Source organism: Vulpes lagopus, chromosome 9 (genome assembly GCF_018345385.1).
Source record: "Vulpes lagopus strain Blue_001 chromosome 9, ASM1834538v1, whole genome shotgun sequence".
Classification (NCBI taxonomy): Eukaryota; Metazoa; Chordata; class Mammalia; order Carnivora; family Canidae; genus Vulpes; species Vulpes lagopus.
The window spans coordinates 65,063,728-65,080,843 of record NC_054832.1 but is presented as its reverse complement, the minus strand read 5'-3'; the positions used below and the strand labels follow the sequence as shown (position 1 = coordinate 65,080,843).

The 17,116-nt window shown below is 36.1% G+C and overlaps 1 protein-coding gene across 2 annotated transcripts in view; it reads right to left on the bottom strand.

Moving 5' to 3' along the window:
* Positions 1-1,862: 1,862 nt before the first annotated feature.
* Positions 1,863-17,116, bottom strand: part of ARMC1 (armadillo repeat containing 1) — a 39,480-nt gene continuing 24,226 nt past the window's right edge. For both annotated transcript variants that reach the window (XM_041769532.1, XM_041769531.1), the window contains exons 4-7: positions 15,467-15,656; positions 4,961-5,077; positions 4,801-4,875; positions 1,863-4,039 (exon numbers count right to left, since the gene is read on the bottom strand). In XM_041769532.1, the coding sequence (XP_041625466.1) occupies positions 3,848-4,039; positions 4,801-4,875; positions 4,961-5,077; positions 15,467-15,656 (574 nt within the window). In that variant the 3' untranslated portion in view covers positions 1,863-3,847. The remainder of the gene's footprint in view (positions 4,040-4,800; positions 4,876-4,960; positions 5,078-15,466; positions 15,657-17,116) is intronic.

The window sequence follows — 17,116 nt, the reverse complement described above, 5'->3', positions numbered from 1 at the left end:
GAATGTATGAAAGATTACATTGGTAGCTAAATTCTTGACACTTTTGGTGCTAGACAACAGAGTCTAAACTAAGCCATAGTCCTTTGTTGACATCGTGCAGAAAATGACAAAAATACTGTTAAGATTAATCTGATAGATGAGAATGTGGCTACAAGTAAAAGTAGCCGGTTTCTGGCCTAGACATGTTTTATGTGGCACAGGTGGTATTTTAAGGGTCTGGAACAACCAGAACGTCCAGAAGCTTGGCATTGTTAAAAGCCTAGAATCCATGTAACAAACATGGTTTCCCTCTTTAGACCGGCTAGCTGCTCTACACGTGTTTTCCTTTGTTGTGGCCTAACGAGACTTAATTCTTTCATGTACTTGACTTTTCTGGTGTCCAGAGTTTCTGATTGCTAATAGACAACCAAGTTAGGTCACTTGACATGAATCAGGCACAAGGGTCTGAGTAGGAATGGTGGTGAAAGAACCAGGAAGGCACAGCAGCAGGACCCCTAAAATGCAGGCTGCCTTGTCAAAGTGTGGAGACTCAGGAGCCAGACTGCCTGGGTTGGAGACCTGGCTTCACCATTTACTAGTAAACTCTGTCATCTGGGACTAGTGAGCTATTTATTACTCCTCTGCCTCATTTTCCCCATCTGTAAAATGGAGATAAAAAAGCACCTCCCTATAGTTGTTAAGGGACAAATATTTGTAAAGCACTTGGCACGGTACTGACACATTTAATTTTCAAGTCTACTGCATGCCTACCATGAGCTTGGTTCTAAAAGAAAAATTCACAGACTGTATCTGTCCGGTATGGCAAAGGAAAGGAGAGCTATCAAAGATGATGGTACAGTGGAGATTTAGAAATTATTGACTCAAAGGTAACTGAAAGCCTAACAATAGATGAATTCTTCAAGGGACCTTCAGATAAAAATCAAATACCTGTGAACTAAGCCTCAAAAAACACCCTCAACTGGATACAGAAAGCTGAGGAGCCAGATAAGTGTGTTTACAAAGGTATAGTGTCTCACTTGGAATCGAGCACAAGAATAGAATCGTGTCAAACTTCCAGTTACAATAATTCCATCTTACACTTGTAAGACTTTAGTTTCAAGTTACTCATGATGATCTCACTGGATTCAAATAATTACCCCATAAAGTATAAGAATTAGCTCCATTCCATTAAATGAAGAAAAACCCCAGAGATTAAATTATTACCTAAAATTACATAGCCATTAAGTTATAAAACAGGAAATCGAAATAACTAGTAATAAATTTCTCCTATAACAATTCTATAAGACTCACGATATTATAAGTTGACCTTAACTTCATTATTCAATGGAGCAAGTATTATGCTCCCCTCCCACTTTTTTTTAAAAATAAAAACCAAATGACAAAGCAAATAAGAAACTTGATACTCATCAATAGACCATAAACCTGCCAGAAAAAAAACAACCTGACATTTTCCCTATTTGCCCAACAAGTTAATTACTACCTGTCATTTAAGAAAAAATTCTAAAAAAAAAAAAAAAAAAGAAAGAAAAAATTCTTTGTTCATCCTCCAAAAAAAATACTTGCACAGTTACTGCTAGCCAGTTACAGCTACAGACTCTCGGTTCTCAAAGAGCTCAGTTGGGAAGAAACACTGGTAAATATCATTTCAATCTAATTTAAGTGCTACAATGAGTGTATGTAGAGAAGCAGCTGATCCAAACCCACGGAGAGGCAGGTGTGGTGCTGGGAAGATGAGGGGAAGATGCATGGGAATGAGTCGGGTAACGCACCTGCAGGGAGTTAGGAGAAGGTGCCAGGCAGTGTGGATACAAACAGGCTCAAGAGTAATCAATAATGCTTATATCACAAAGATGCAATATCCATTCAATTTTAATTAGGTTACCTTTTATTATTTTACAATATATTTCAAAAAATGCCATTACAGTTGCCTTAACTGCTCTATAAGACCTGGAATAAAAGAACACTTAGAACACACAAACATCAAGCTGTAATACCTACTTGTACTGAACCATTACTACCAAAGAGACGTAGTTTTTTTTAAATAGGCAGATGTGTGGCGATGCAAAATAAAATACAAACTTGTTAAAACAGAACAGTAAACTTTGTTTTAATGGCTATAGAAAGGAGGTGGTTTTGTTTTTGTTTTTCAACACATCTGGTTCTGGCAGCAAGTTTATTATGCATTTAAAACAATACAGGCCCTGAAAGCTTCTATTTTCAGTTGTGCGTGTCAGCTGAATCAGAGCCCAGATACATAAAAAATATTCTCAACACCCTCAATACCTCTCCCTCCAGAAGGTTGTGAACTCGAGATTGTTGTTGGTGAAGTATATTACAATAATTTTTTTCCAGTGACACTGGATGCTTTTAATTTTCTCTAAAAGAGAAGCGATGAAAATGCAAGGAAACCCTCAAGGGTCCAATTTTCACTTCACATTCTCCACAAGCAGTACAGTAGCAGCTCTACATGTTGATGAAAAAGAATTTCAATTTTTCCATATGAGTTTCTTAATCATATTAGCACTAAAACTTTATCTGGATTTAGCTGGATTTCCACCAAAAGGAAAATTTTAGTTGCCAAATATTTCAGAAATTTAATAAAGCATTCCATATATGTAATTAGCTCTTATCTACCAAAAAATATATATGTATATATATTTATATTTATTTATCTTACCTTCACTGAAGTTCTTTTTTTCTGGCTGGACATGAGAACAAAATTAAGTGGACCAATGCTGGCTTTATTTCTTTATGAGCAATAATTTGAGTCTTTTTTGTTCATTCAGTATGATTGCATGTTCATAATAAATTCACAAAAGGCAATACAAGGAAACACCTACTGAATAGGCATCTGCCAAGCAATTCATGTATTAAGGTTAGACTCTACCAAATGGCACTATGGCATAGGCATTTGATTTTTGTTTTCTTTCTTCAAGTCTGTTAGTTCTTGACTTTTTTTTTTTTTTTTTTTTTTCTAGCAAGGGATGGTATATGAACACAAAGTAAGGACTAAAGACCATCTATAGTCGCTCTCAATATTATGCTGGACGGAACTCTTAAGAGATGATAAAAACCACACTCAGCAACAGTCAACTGGAGCATCTGATCACAGTCTCCAATAGTACTTTGCTAATATACACGTTTCGTTCTTCTCAGCTGATTCTGGGTTGATCTTATTAAAATTACAACAAAATAAGACGGCAGAGTCGTTGTAGACTTGTATTTTTAGAGGACTGCTTTGTCCGTATGAATGTGTTTTAATTTGCAAAATGTCTCTATAGTAATGTTCTTTCTATAAACATGGTTGGCAAAATTAAAAAAGGCACAAAAGGGGGATAATGAGAAATGTTTTCATCAATTTTCAGTGAAGAGTATCAAAGCAAGTATCTTTCATGAAGAAAAGCAGAGAAGATGTTCAGTAATTCATGCACAACTTGAGCTAAAAAAACCCCCCACAAACCCCCCCCCCAACTTCTCTTCAGATAGGTCCTGAGGCTTGAGGAGAAAATGAGTTTTCCTAATCACGTGCTTCATGTAAAATAAAATGTAAAGCTGCACATACATATGTTTGGTTTAACAGTGGACCCATGTTTTTTAAAAAGTGAGGCAATTAAAGGAAAACAGAACCAAAATACCTTCATAAACAAAGAACTCCACCTGTAGCCTCTCTCCTTCTTACCACTTAGTGGGGCAAAACGTCCAATAAAATGTAAAATGCAGCATACGCAATCATATAATCTAAAAACTTTTCATGATAACTTATTGCAAATTGCACTTGACAGTTCACCACAACAATGGAAAACTGGCCCCTTGTTGGTTCACACAGTCCTTGAGACTCAAACTGAAGTCACCAGTAAAATGATCTGGATAAAAAGTTTGCAGCTGTGCTCAGCCAGCTAGCTCCACCCTCTGGGTGTGAGCCGACCCGGGACACTGCTTTGTCTTGCTCCTTTGTCGGACTCTCATCCTCAGGCAGGTAGTCAGGCAGTTCTGTGTTCTGCTCTACTTCCACAGGTGTATCCTGGAATGGGACCAGCATCTGATATGGAGAACATGTTAAGAGTTAGTATAAACTCAACCTAAGTGACACGGATACATGTCTTTAGTCAAAAGTCAACTTTACTCCTCATTCTAATCACTGTTTTTCTCAAGAGCTATGTTCCTTTAAAAATTTTCCTCTTACATGAAGGGTAGGCCCAATTGCTGAGCACAGAAAAGCAGAAATATGAAAACTAAGATGATTTTCTCCTGAGGCTCCAAGAATAAATGTGCAACTCCTGTCTATTTAAAGAAAACAAAAGCAAGTATTTGGCTACTGTAGGTCCCTGAACCTCCTTTCTGTGGGAAGACAAACAGGCTAAAGGGATACAAATCTGTCTTCCCTATCACAAAACTGGGGGCAAAAGTAGCAAGAGGCAAAGACTTTCACCAAATTTATCTATCCGTGGTGGGAACAGACCTTTATTTTTTGGGTTGGCAAAACTAAACTAAGGTTAAAAAGACTTTAAAAACCAACGCAAGGAAATTAGATATCCTTTATTTCCGTACAAAATTAGGAAAACCTCTCCACTGAGATAAAGAACAGACTCTGAAATCCACAGAATATAAGAATAGACTTTGAAATCCATAAAATCTCTCTATATTTCTAACAGAGTTAACCTTAGCCAAGAAACATTAAGATAACCTGACCCAACAACACTCCTATATATTTGGCAACTAACAGCCTGAAAATAATAGCAATCTGCTAGCCATAAAGGATAATCAAGAGTCAGGTATAAAGAAACTAAATAAAGCATTTACCTCTTCTCCACTTTCACTTTTCACAACTTGCTGAGCCTTCATAACCTTGGTTGATGCTATCGCTGATGCCAAAGCCTAGGCCAGGATTAAAAGGAACAATTTTGAACACTGATTGGTTTACCCATAAACTCAAGAATATTCAGCCATTTAAAATACTAACCTCTGCTTTCAAATCTGAACGGATCCGCACCACACATCTCTGAACAGCCATTTGAAAAGTAAAGCTAATAACACCTTTAATTTTTAACAAAGCCTCTTCACAGAGATTTCTCCGAGACTGAAAAGGTAAGAAAATCACAAATTATTAAAATTGCCAAATAATAAAAGGAAACAAATTAACTCAAACCACATTAAATTAGTTATTATATGGGGGGAAGGGGGTAATAAATATGCCTATTTCAGTTCTACCGTCTCATACTTAAGGGCATGCTGGATATAGTGTTTGGTCAAGTTTATTAAATTTTATAAAATCAACATACTAGTAATTCCTGCTGGATTTTTTTCAAGCTTTATTACTAATACTTAGTTTCAATAATTTTTATCAGAAACAAGTTTTCCAATGTTAATTCTTAATGCAAAAGGAATGGAAGAACAATACAGAAAAAAATAAATTTTTATAAATAAAGTTTTACTGGAACACAGCCGCACACATTTGTTTATCTAATGTCTGAGGCTAGTTTCATACTATAGCAGAGTTAGTAGTTACAACAGAGACCATATCTGCCTAACCTAAAATACTTACTATCTGGTCCTTTAAAGAAAAGGTTTGCTGACCTCTGCTCTGGCTTAAAAATCTAAGGATAATTCTGATAAACTGATGTTACAGTTAGTGAGTGTTCAGTGTTTGAGTCATTTTTTTTTTTAAAGCAGTTGGTATTTATAAATATCACTGCATACTTCATTTATGGCATTCTCAATGGTTACCATTGCATTCTCATTCTCAAGGGTTGTTTTTTTTTTTTTTTTTAAGATGTTATTTATTTATTTGAGAGAGGGAGAAAGGGAGAGAGAGCATGAGTGAGGGGTAGGAGCAGAGGAAGAAGCCAACTCAGCCACATAGGTGCCCCCCTCAAGAATCCCTCATTTTAGTTTTCATTTTCCTCTGACAACACAGTGTCACATACTCCTTTAGTGTTTGACTCCTAATAATACACTACTGAGACCACTGTTTATTCCATCTGTCTCATCTTACCTACAAGGTCCAATGCCTAAAACTAAGTGACTTTCTTTCCTACTTTGTCCCTTAGTAGACTATTCTCATCACTTCAACCATTATTACCATGGAAAACATAGATGTATATCTCCAAGACGACTTTATTTTCATTTGCTATCAGACATACCCACTTGGATATCAAGTGGTCATCTCAAACACAAGATCCAAGCAAAAATGGATTAAAAAGTAACTAGGGGGGGTGCCTGGTTGGCTCAGTCTGTTAAACATCAAATTCTTGATTTTGCCTAAGGTCATGCATGGGATGGAGCCCGCGGTTGGGCTCCACACTTAGTAGGGAGTCTGCCTGAGAGCTCTCCCCCACCTCTTCCCTTCCCCCCTACTTATTTTCTCTCAAAAATAAATGAAATCTAAAAAGAAAAGAAAAGAAAAAAAAGAGTTTCACCTTATCCCTCCCCTCCACCTCCAGCTCACATATGGTATCAGCACCTCTACATTTTCCTGTCTTTACTGAGACGAGGCATCTGAATCAGTTATTTCTGACATGACAGGCATCTGCAATTAACCCTAAGTCCCTGGATCACCTTGAGAAACACTGCTTCAAATTACCTGATTCACTCTTTTCTTCCACTGAATATAATCAATCTTCAAATTTATTCCAACAATCCTTTAAAAGAACTCTTTAATCATTGCTTTCCTCCCCACTAACATTATAGTATGGAGCCAGATTCAACTTGCTAACACTTTATTTTAGATTTTAGCAATCGATTTCATACAATATATTGCCCTGTTTTCTTGTCTGTGCTTTGTTGAGTTTTATCATTTGGTTTGTGCTAGCTTTCAAAAGGAACTGTATTATTTTTATTCATTAAACTTAGATGGCACTGGTGATATTTTATATATCCTAATCTCATCCATTCAAACAATTTACATCTACCAGAGCTTGTTTTCTAGAAACTTTTCAGGACATTGTGACCCCAGTTTCAGTAAGATAGTTGTTAACTATCTTATTTGGCAATGTCATGGATAATATGCATATGAAAATTCTCCCCTCACCTGAGGCCTAAATGCTGTGGATAATCTAAAGTAACCTACCTGGCATAGCTAAAAAGCTAAGTGGTAATCAGGTTGCTACTCTTAAATATGTAAAGTTATATAACTTGGCACTGCTCAAAATAACTTCAGGAAGACTTCCAAATCCAGTCAAGATGGAGTAACAAGGACTGGATCTAACCTCCAAGCTTAAACAACTGAAAATACAGACAAAATAAAATGAATAAAAGAATAATTTCCAGACAACGAGAAACAAACATCCCTGAGAGAAGGAAAACAAATGAAATGAGCTCCACAAGAATATGAACATATTGCCTAGAAAGTTTCCAGGCTATAACTTAGAAAAGGAGAATTCAAGGGAAACCAGCAGTCTTCTTCATTTAAGGACACCGCTGAAAATTCAGGGAAGTCAAGGCAACTATAATTCACAGGACAGAGCACAGGAGAGGGCAGAGTTATGCAAAGAGGGCCCACAGAGAGAGGCATGCACTGGAGATCTGGAGTGAGCTCCTTTCAGGTTTTCAGCTGAATGATTATCAGTACATGCATGTGAAGAAAGAACCTGAGGTTAAAGAACCAGGTTGCAAAGGAATAGAAGAAATAGTTCTGCAGGCTCAAATCACGCTGGAAATACTTCAGGTTCCATCAGACAGAGTGAAAAAACTTTGATATACATGGGGCATGAACAGAGAACCCAGAAGAGTACTGACTCAGTAGCGTAGCAAAATTATCCCTAGGATAAAGGGTACTATGGTCTTGCCTAACAAAACTTAAAAGTAAGCCTCAAAAAGAAGTGTTTGCAAGTAACTGTGATAGAGAACAAATCTCAAGAATATTTTTAAAGGATATGCATACAAATAAATATATGCTATATCCAACAAAGTTTGCAAATGCCTAGCATCCATTTAAAAATTACCAAGAATGCAAAGAAAAAAAAAAACCCAAAACCAATCTGTAATTAGAAATGTCAGTCTATAGTTACAAAAATCTATAAAAAACATACTCAAAAAACACAGATGATTAAATTAGTAGATAAGGACATCAGAGATAGAAGTGTAAACATGTTAAGGAGATACACAAAAGACCCAAATAAGTCAAACTTCTAGAATAAGGGGAGCCTGGCTGGCTCAGATGGTAGAGCATGCAACTCCTGATTTCAGAGTCATGAATTTGAGCCCCATGTTGGGCATGGAGACTACTTAAAATAAGAAAATAAATAAATATAAATAAAACAATGCCTATGGTAAAAAAAAAAAAAATACACTGAATGAGATTAACAGGAAACTAAACACTTGTAAAAGAAAAATTTAGCAAATACAACAAACTATCCAAAATAAGAGGTAAAAAAAAAAAATTAAAAAAAAAAGAAAAAGCAGAGTATCAGTGATCTGTGAGACTTCACATGGTTGAATATGTGTAATAGGAATCTCTGAAAGACCAAAGGGAAAGGTGGGCAGTAAAAATATTTGAAGAAATAACGGAGGGGTGCCTGGATGGCTCAGCTGATTTGAAGAAATAATGGAGGGGCACCTGGATGGCTCAGTTGATTAAGTGTCTGCTTTGGGGTCAGGTCATGATCCAGCCCGCATCAAGTTCTTTGCTCAGTGGGGAGTCTGCTCCTCCCTCTTCCTTTGTTCTTCCACTCCCCTTCTGTGCTCTTTCTCTCTCTTTCAAATAAATATACAAAATCTTTAAAATGAAAAAGAGATAATGGAAAAAATTGCCCAAATTTGCTGCATACTATAAATTCAACTGAATAAACATGAAGAAAATTATACCAAGGCACATTATAAACAAATTGATCAAAAGCAATGATGAAAGAGAAACTCTTAGAAGTAGGCAGAGTGAGAAAAATAAGATATATTACATACAGAAAACAAATAAGAATAATAGAATCCTCGGGACACCTGGGTGGCTCAGCTGTTGAGCATCTGCCTTCGGCTCAGGGCGTGATCCCACAGTCCCGGGATCGAGTGCCCTATCAGGCTCCCTGAGTGGAGCCTGCTTCTCCCTCTGCCTATGTCTCTGCCTGCCCCTCTCTCTGTGTCTCTCATGAATAAATAAATAAAATCTTTAATAAAAAAAAAAAAAAAGAATAGAATCCTGAATAGAAACAAGGCAAGGAAGAGGACAGTAATATCTTAAAGTGTGGTGTTTAAAAAAAAATCCTGTCACCTGGAATTTTACACCCAGTGGGGGCGGGGGGGGAAGGGTTCTTCCAGACATACAAAACCAAAGGAGTTAGAGACTTCAATACCTGACTTTCAAAAAGAATAGAATAACTAGAGAGAAGATGAGCAAGAAAAAGAAGACTTAAGTAACAGTATAAATAAACAAAACTTAACAAACACTTCTAATATTCCAAACAACAGTGTATACATTCTCAGGTATGTGTGGAACATTCACCAAGATAGACCATAGTAGGCCGTGAAACAAGCCTCAATATACTGAAAAGGATTGAAATCGTACAATGTTGTCAAATCTTACATGAAATGAAATTAGAAATTAATGACAAGGAAATTTGGAAAATTCAGAAATACATGGAAATAAAACAAACTCCTAAATAACCAATGTGTCAAAGAAATCACAAGAAAAATTAGAAAATACTTTGAAATGAATTTAAAAACCCCCACCACATAACAGATCTGATGGCATATAAAGTACTGCTTAAATAAAAATTTATATTCACTACATTAAAATAGAAGAAAATCTCAAATCAATCACCTAAATTTCCATTCTGAGAAAGCCCAAAGCAAAAGGGAGGAAAGAAATAATAAAGATTAGAGCAAGGAAAAAAGAAACAGAAAAAAGGGGAAAAAATAGAAGAAAAAATATCAATGAAAATAAAGTTGGTTCTTTTAAAAGATCAACAAAACTTAAACCTTTTAGCTAGACTAAGAAAAAGAAAGAACATTCAAAGTACTAAAATCAGGAACAAAAGACATTATGACCAATCTAACTAAAACAAAAGGGTTTTAAGCAAATCTATGAACAAAAGTATTATGACAACACATTAGATAACTTCAATGAAATGCACAAATTCTTGAAAAAAATAAAATTTCCAAAACTGACTCAACAAAAAACAAAAAACAAAAAAAAACAAACCTATAATTAGTAAAGAGATTAAATTAGTAACTAGAAAATATCCCACAAAGAAAGCTCTGGACCAAATGGTTTCATTGGTTAACTCTGTCAAATGTTTCAAAGAATCAACACCAATTTTTTTCACAACTCATTCAGACAGTTCCCAACACATTTTATGAAGCCAGTGTTCCCCTGATACCAAAACCAGAAAAAGATATCACATGAAAGAAAACTATAAATAAAACTGTAAAATTACTGTAGGTAAACACATGCACAATGCCCCAACAGAATCCCAGCAAACCGAATACAGCAGCATATTAAAAGCAGCATATACCATGACCAACTGGGATTTACCTTAGCAATGAAAGGTTGATTCAGAATATGAAAATTAGAATGTGAAAATCAGAATATGAAAATCACCAATGTAATACATGATATTAATAGAATTCAACAACAATGAAAAGACAAATAAGCAATTTAAAAATAGACGATGAATAGGCATATCTTTAAAAAAGAAAATATATGACAAATTAAAGATGTATACAATAAACCCTAATGCCTGGAAAATGGCCAATAAGCATATGAAAAGATATTCAACATCATTAGTCACTAGGGAAATGCAAATCAATACCTCAATAAAACAAAAACAAAACAAAGCCAAAAAAACAAAAATCCCCCATATAAGATACCACTTCATATCCAGTAGGATAGCTAGTAAACAACAGAAATGTATGTTGACAAGGCTGTGGAGAAAGTAGACTCCTCCTATGTTGCTAATGAGAAGGTAAAACGGTGAAGCAGGGATCCCTGGGTGGCGCAGCGGTTTGGCGCCGGCCTTTGGCCCAGGGCGCGATCCTGGAGACCCCGGATCGAATCCCACATCAGGCTCCCGGTGCATGGAGCCTGCCTTCTCCCTCTGCCTGTGTCTCTGCCCCTCTCTCTCTCTCTCTCTCTCTCTCTCTCTCTCTGTGACTATCATAAATAAATAAAAATTAAAAAAAAATAAAATAAAATAAATAAAACGGTGAAGCCATTGTAGAAAACTCTGACAGTTACTTGAAAAACTAAATAAAGTTAATGTCTCATTCAGCCCCTCCACCCCAGGAACATATCCAAGAGAACTGAGAACATAAATCCACACAAAAACTTATACAAAAATGTTCACAGCAGAATTATTCATAATAGCCAAAACAATCTAAATGTCCATCAACTGATAAATGAAAAAACAAAATACAGTATATCCATACAATGGAATATTACAAAGAGGAATGATGTACTGATACATGCTACAATAGGGATGAACCTCAGAAACATTATGCTAAGTGAAAGTCAGGCATGAAAAGTCATACGACCTATGATTTCATTTATACACTATGTCCAGAGGAGACAAATGCGTAGACACAGAAAGTAAATTAGCGGTTATCAGGGGCAGGGGGCAGTGACTCCTAATGGGCATGAGGTTAACTTCTGGAGTAATGAAATGTTCTTGAATTAGATGGCTGTACAACCCTGTAAATATACTAAAAGAACTGAATTGTACACTTCAAAATGGTGAATTTATAGTATGTGAATTCTATTTTAATTAAAAAAAAAACCTGAAAGAATTCATGGCCAGCAGACCTGTACTACTATAAGAAATGTTAACAAAAGTCCTTCAGACAGAAGGAAAATGGAATCAGATGAAAATATAGAATTTACACAAAAGATAAAGAGCCCTGGAAATGGCAAAAATGTAGGTGGACAGAAAATACTTTTTCTTATTTTTAAATGTCTTAAAAGAGACTGACTTTTTCAAAATCATAGAGACAGAAAGTAAAAATAGTGGTTGCCAGGGGCTGGGGGAAAGGGGAATTATTGCATAATGAATACAGAGTTTTATGTTTTACAAGATAAAAAACTGTACATTCATAAGAAGCATAGATGTGATGGTTACACAACATTATGAATGTATTTAATACCCCTGAACTATATACCTGACAATGGTTAAGACAGTAAATTTTATGTTTATCTGTATTTTATCACAATAAAGAAAAAATTTTAAATAAAGACTATTTAATGTACTAACAATGGGAGACCCATGCTCCTTTCCTTTTCGAGTCTGCCAGATGCTCCATCTGTATCTGTCTTCAATAAATTGTTTTCACTTCCAAAAAGATAAATAAAGTAATAATAATGCACTGGGTGGGGATTTATATCATATGTGGAAGCAAAACATGTAATAACTGCAAGAAGGCAGAGAAAGAAGAAATGGAAGTATAATGTTCTAAGTGTATTCTATGCATGAAGTGATATAATATTAATTGAAACTTCAGTATGGTAAATTAGAGATATATAAAATAAACCCTAAATCAACCAACAAAAAGAAAGGAAGGAGAATTGTAGCTAATAAGCCAACAAAGGAAATAAAATGGAATCATAAAAAACATTCAATTAGCCCAAAAGGCAAAAAAGGCAAAGGGAACATCAAACTGTTAAGACAAATAGGAAGCAATTAGCAAGGAGTGCCTCGCTGGCTTAGTTGGAGAAACATGCAACTTTTGATTCCAGGTAGGGAGTTCAAGCCCCACGTTGGGTGTGGAGATTAAATAAATACATAAACTTAAAAAATAAATAAATAAATAAAGGAAAGCAATTTAGCAAGATAGTTGTTTTTTAAAACCAACCATACCAATAATCATATCAAAAATAAATGACCTCAACACTCCATTTAAAAGGCAGAAATTGGGCAGCCCTGGTGGCGCAGCGGTTTGGCGCTGCCTGCAGCCTGGGGTGTGATCCTGGAGACCCGGAATCGAGTCCCACATCCGGCTCCCTGCATGGAGCCTGCTTCTCCCTCTGCCTGTGTCTCTGCCTCTCTCTCTCTGTCTCTGAATAAATAAATAAATAAAATCCTAAAAAAAAAAGGGGGGGGGGGGCAGAAATTTTCAGAATGGATTAAGAGGCAAGGCTCAACAATATAGTGCCTGTAGGAAATCTACTTGAAATATAGACATGAATAGAAGATACACACTAATCAAAAGCAAGCAGAATAAACTAATATTAAAAGCAAAGTAGAATGAGTTCAGAAGAAACTATCCTGTACGACTATTACGATATTCTATATTAGAATACTATACTATATTCAATATTACTATGTTATACTATGCTACACTCTAAAAATTTGTGTACAACTGGTGTTATTTCTTCCTTAAATATTTGGTAGAATTCACCAGTGAAGCCACCTGGTACAAGTTTTCTTTATGGGAAGATTTTTAACTACAAAGTCAATTTCTTTAATAGGTATTGAGCTATTCAAGTTATTTTTTTTTTAAAAAAAGATTGTATTTATTTATTCATGAGAGACAGAGAGAGAGAGAGAGAGAGAGAGAGGGAGAGAGAGAGCCAGAAAGACACAGGCAGAGGGAGAAGCAGGCTCCATGCAGGGAGCCCGATGGGGGACTCAATCCCGGGACTCCAGGATCACGCCCTAGGCCGAAGGCAGGTGCTAAACCACTGAGCCACCCAGGGACCCCCCCAAGTTATCTATTTCTTGAATAAACCTTGTCAGTCTGTTTTTCAAAATTTTTTCCTATTTCATCTACATTATCAAACTTATTGGTATAAAGTTATTTAAAATATTTATTTTCCTTTTAATGTCTATAGGGTATATAGTGATGGTTTCTTTCTCTTTCTCCTATTTCTGGTATTGATAATTTGTGACTTTTACTCTTGATCAATAGATCAATTCTAATTTTTTTTTTTTTATTTTTTTATTTATGATAGTCACAGAGAGATAGAGAGAGAGGCAGAGACACAGGCAGAGGGAGAAGCAGGCTCCATGCACCGGGAGCCCGACGTGGGATTCGATCCCGGGTCTCCAGGATCGCGCCCTGGGCCAAAGGCAGGCGCCAAACCGCTGCGCCACCCAGGGATCCCCAATAGATCAATTCTATTGATCATGTCAAAGAATCAGCTTTTGATTTCATTGGTCTTTATTGTTTTTCATTTTACTAATTTGTTATGTTTCTTCTACTTACTTTGGATTTAATTGCTCTTCTTTTCCTAGTTTCTTCAGGTAGAAGTTTAAGTCACTGAGATCTTTTCTCTCTTGTATATAAATATTTAGACATTTGGTGCTATTCAATTACCCTCTAAACTCTGCTTAAGCAGCTTCCCACAAAGTTTGATACTACGTTTTCACTTTTATTCAGTTTAAAATGCTTTAGAATTTCTCTTCTGATTTCTTCATTGACTCATGTATTATTTTAGAAATATATTAGTTTCCAAAATATTTGGGGGGAGGGGGTTCCAAATACCCTTCTGTTACTGATTTCTAATTTTTCATTGTGCTCAGAGAACATACTTTGCATAGTCCTTTTAAATTTATTAAGACTTGTTATATGGCCTACAATAAGGTCTATCTTGGTAAGTACCCCCATGCGTATGTGAAAAGAACGAATGTTATCCTGTTGCTGGATATAGTGTTGCATAAATATTGATTAGGTTAAAGTGGTTGTTAGTGTTGTTCGAGTCTTTTATATCCTTAATTGATTTTCTGTATACTTGTTCTAGTAACTGAGTAGTACTGAAATCTCCTTATCTAACTGTGGATTTGACCATTTTTCCTATCATTTCTGTCAGTTTGGGCTTCATATATTTTGAAGTTCTATTATTAGAACATAAATATTTAAAATTATTATGCCCCTGACACCTTTAGAACAAAATGCCCCTGTGGAACTTATTCTTCAAGACTTCTGGCCAGTGGGGCGCCTGGGTGGGTCAGTGGTTGAGTGTCTGTCTGCCTTTGGCTCAGGTTATGATCCTGGGGTCCTGAGATCGAGTTCTGCATCCCTATAGGGAGCCTGCTTCTCCCACTGCCTATGTATCTGCCTCTCTGTCTCATAAATAAATAAAATCTTAAAAAACAACAACAAAAAGACTGCTGACAAGTCACTGAAGAAACTATTTACAGTAGGCCCCCCCGCTTCCCATCTTATCCACGGAGATCCATTCCAAGAATAGTAGGGGATGCCTAAAACCTCAGAAAGTGCCAAAACCTGTATATACTGTGCTTTTTTCCTGTACATACATGATACATTTATAGATTACGCTCAGTAAGAAATTAACAACAGTGATTACTAAAACAGAACAAAGAGTTATATGAATATGATCTCTCTCTCAAAATATCTTATGGTAGTATATTTACCCCTCTTCTTCTTGTGATAATGTGAGGTAATAAAATGACTACGTGATGAGATGAAATAATATAAGCATTGTGACATAGCCTTAGGCAACTACTGACCTTCTGATGCTAAGTCAGAAGGAGGATCATCTGCTTCCCCACCCACCTTATGAACCATGTGTTTCTAAAAGTCTTACCGTATCATCAAGACCATCTATGTGCAAAACCACTGTTTTGGCACGTTTGTTTGTAGTTCCCAGAAAAAACTGAGCTTTCCTTCTACGTGAGTTCATTTCATTGAAACTATCACCATCTGCCACACTGGAAGATTGAAGAATGTCATAAATTTCAGAAGCCAGCAGTTTTGTTTCTCCTGGAGTTGTAGTCCTTAAAAAGAAACACATATAAATTAATTAGTCTTGTCACTTCTGTTGATTCTATAATTTTATTCTCAACTTTGCATAGCTTTGTTTTCTTCATTCTGATACTTTGTTTGATGGAAAGGAAAGACCAGTGAATCGTAGAATAATCAACAACATAGAAAAAGCATCTAGTTGATCATAAGGTCTTCTGATCTTATTTATTTTTCTTAAAGATTTTACTTATTTATTTATTATAGATGGAGAGAGCACGTGTGCATGTACACACTGTGGGGGTACTTTTAAAAGCAGAACTTTTAAATCCTACTTATAAGGCTCCTCACAAAAACACCAACTGTCATTCTGTCCAAAAGACTTTCTGCACTGCTAGAAATGTTCTTATAGCTGCACTGGTCACTCACCGCATAGGGCCACTGAGCAACCGCAACTAAAAAAAATGATTTTATTTACTGTGAATTAAATTTAAATTACCACATGTGGCAAGTGTCTACCATATTAGACAGCACAAATTACTGCTTATTAAACTGAATAAAGAGTAAATATACATAACTGTAAAAATAACCCTCATTTCACTTATAGATAAGCTTAACTAAGTCCAAACCTTATAACATATATTCAAAGCTTTTAAATCTATTCCCAGGGCAGCCCCAGTGGCGCAGCGGGTTAGCACCGCCTGCAGCCCAGGGCGTGATCCTGGAGACCCCGGATCGAGTCCCACGTCAGGCTCTCTGTATGATGCCTACTTCTCCCTCTGCCTGTGTCTCTGCCTCTATGAATAAATAAATCAAATCTTTAAAAAAAAAAAAAATAAATCTATTTCCACTCAGACCTACCAACATCAGCTCATTTTGTCTTTTTATGAATACTTTTTACAGATGCCTTTTTTTCTCAATCAAAAGAGCTTTACCTAGATCATATGCTTTCAAATTCTTATTCCTCCTTTGAAGGCTCAACCTTAACTACTATCTTTGCAAAGCTTCCTCACCCCAACAATCCATTTCTCCCTCTACATTTAGAGTACTATGCTGGGGCGCCTGGATGGTACCCAGTCAGTTAAGTGTCCCACTCTTGGTTTTGGCTCAGGTTATAATCTCAGGGTTGTGAGATCGAGTCCTGTGTTGGGCTCCACGCACACGGCAGAGTCTGCTCGAGATTCTCTCTCCCCCTTGTACCCTCTCTCTAAAATTAGTAAATTAATAAAATATTTTTTTTAAATAATAAAATACTATAATTGTACTCATACTACTGATCTTAATTTTCTATGTTTTTCTCTTCAAGAATGGAGATCTATTCTCTCCACAGGGCCTCACTAAACTTTTTAGAATCCATTTATTTACTTAATGAGCAGGAACACTTCAATTTTCAATATTCAAACTATAAATCTTCAAGCTATACAGAGCTTCAATTCCAGGGGTACTAATTTGGCAATTTTCTGGGCACTCAATTTACTATACTCACTGCTACTGT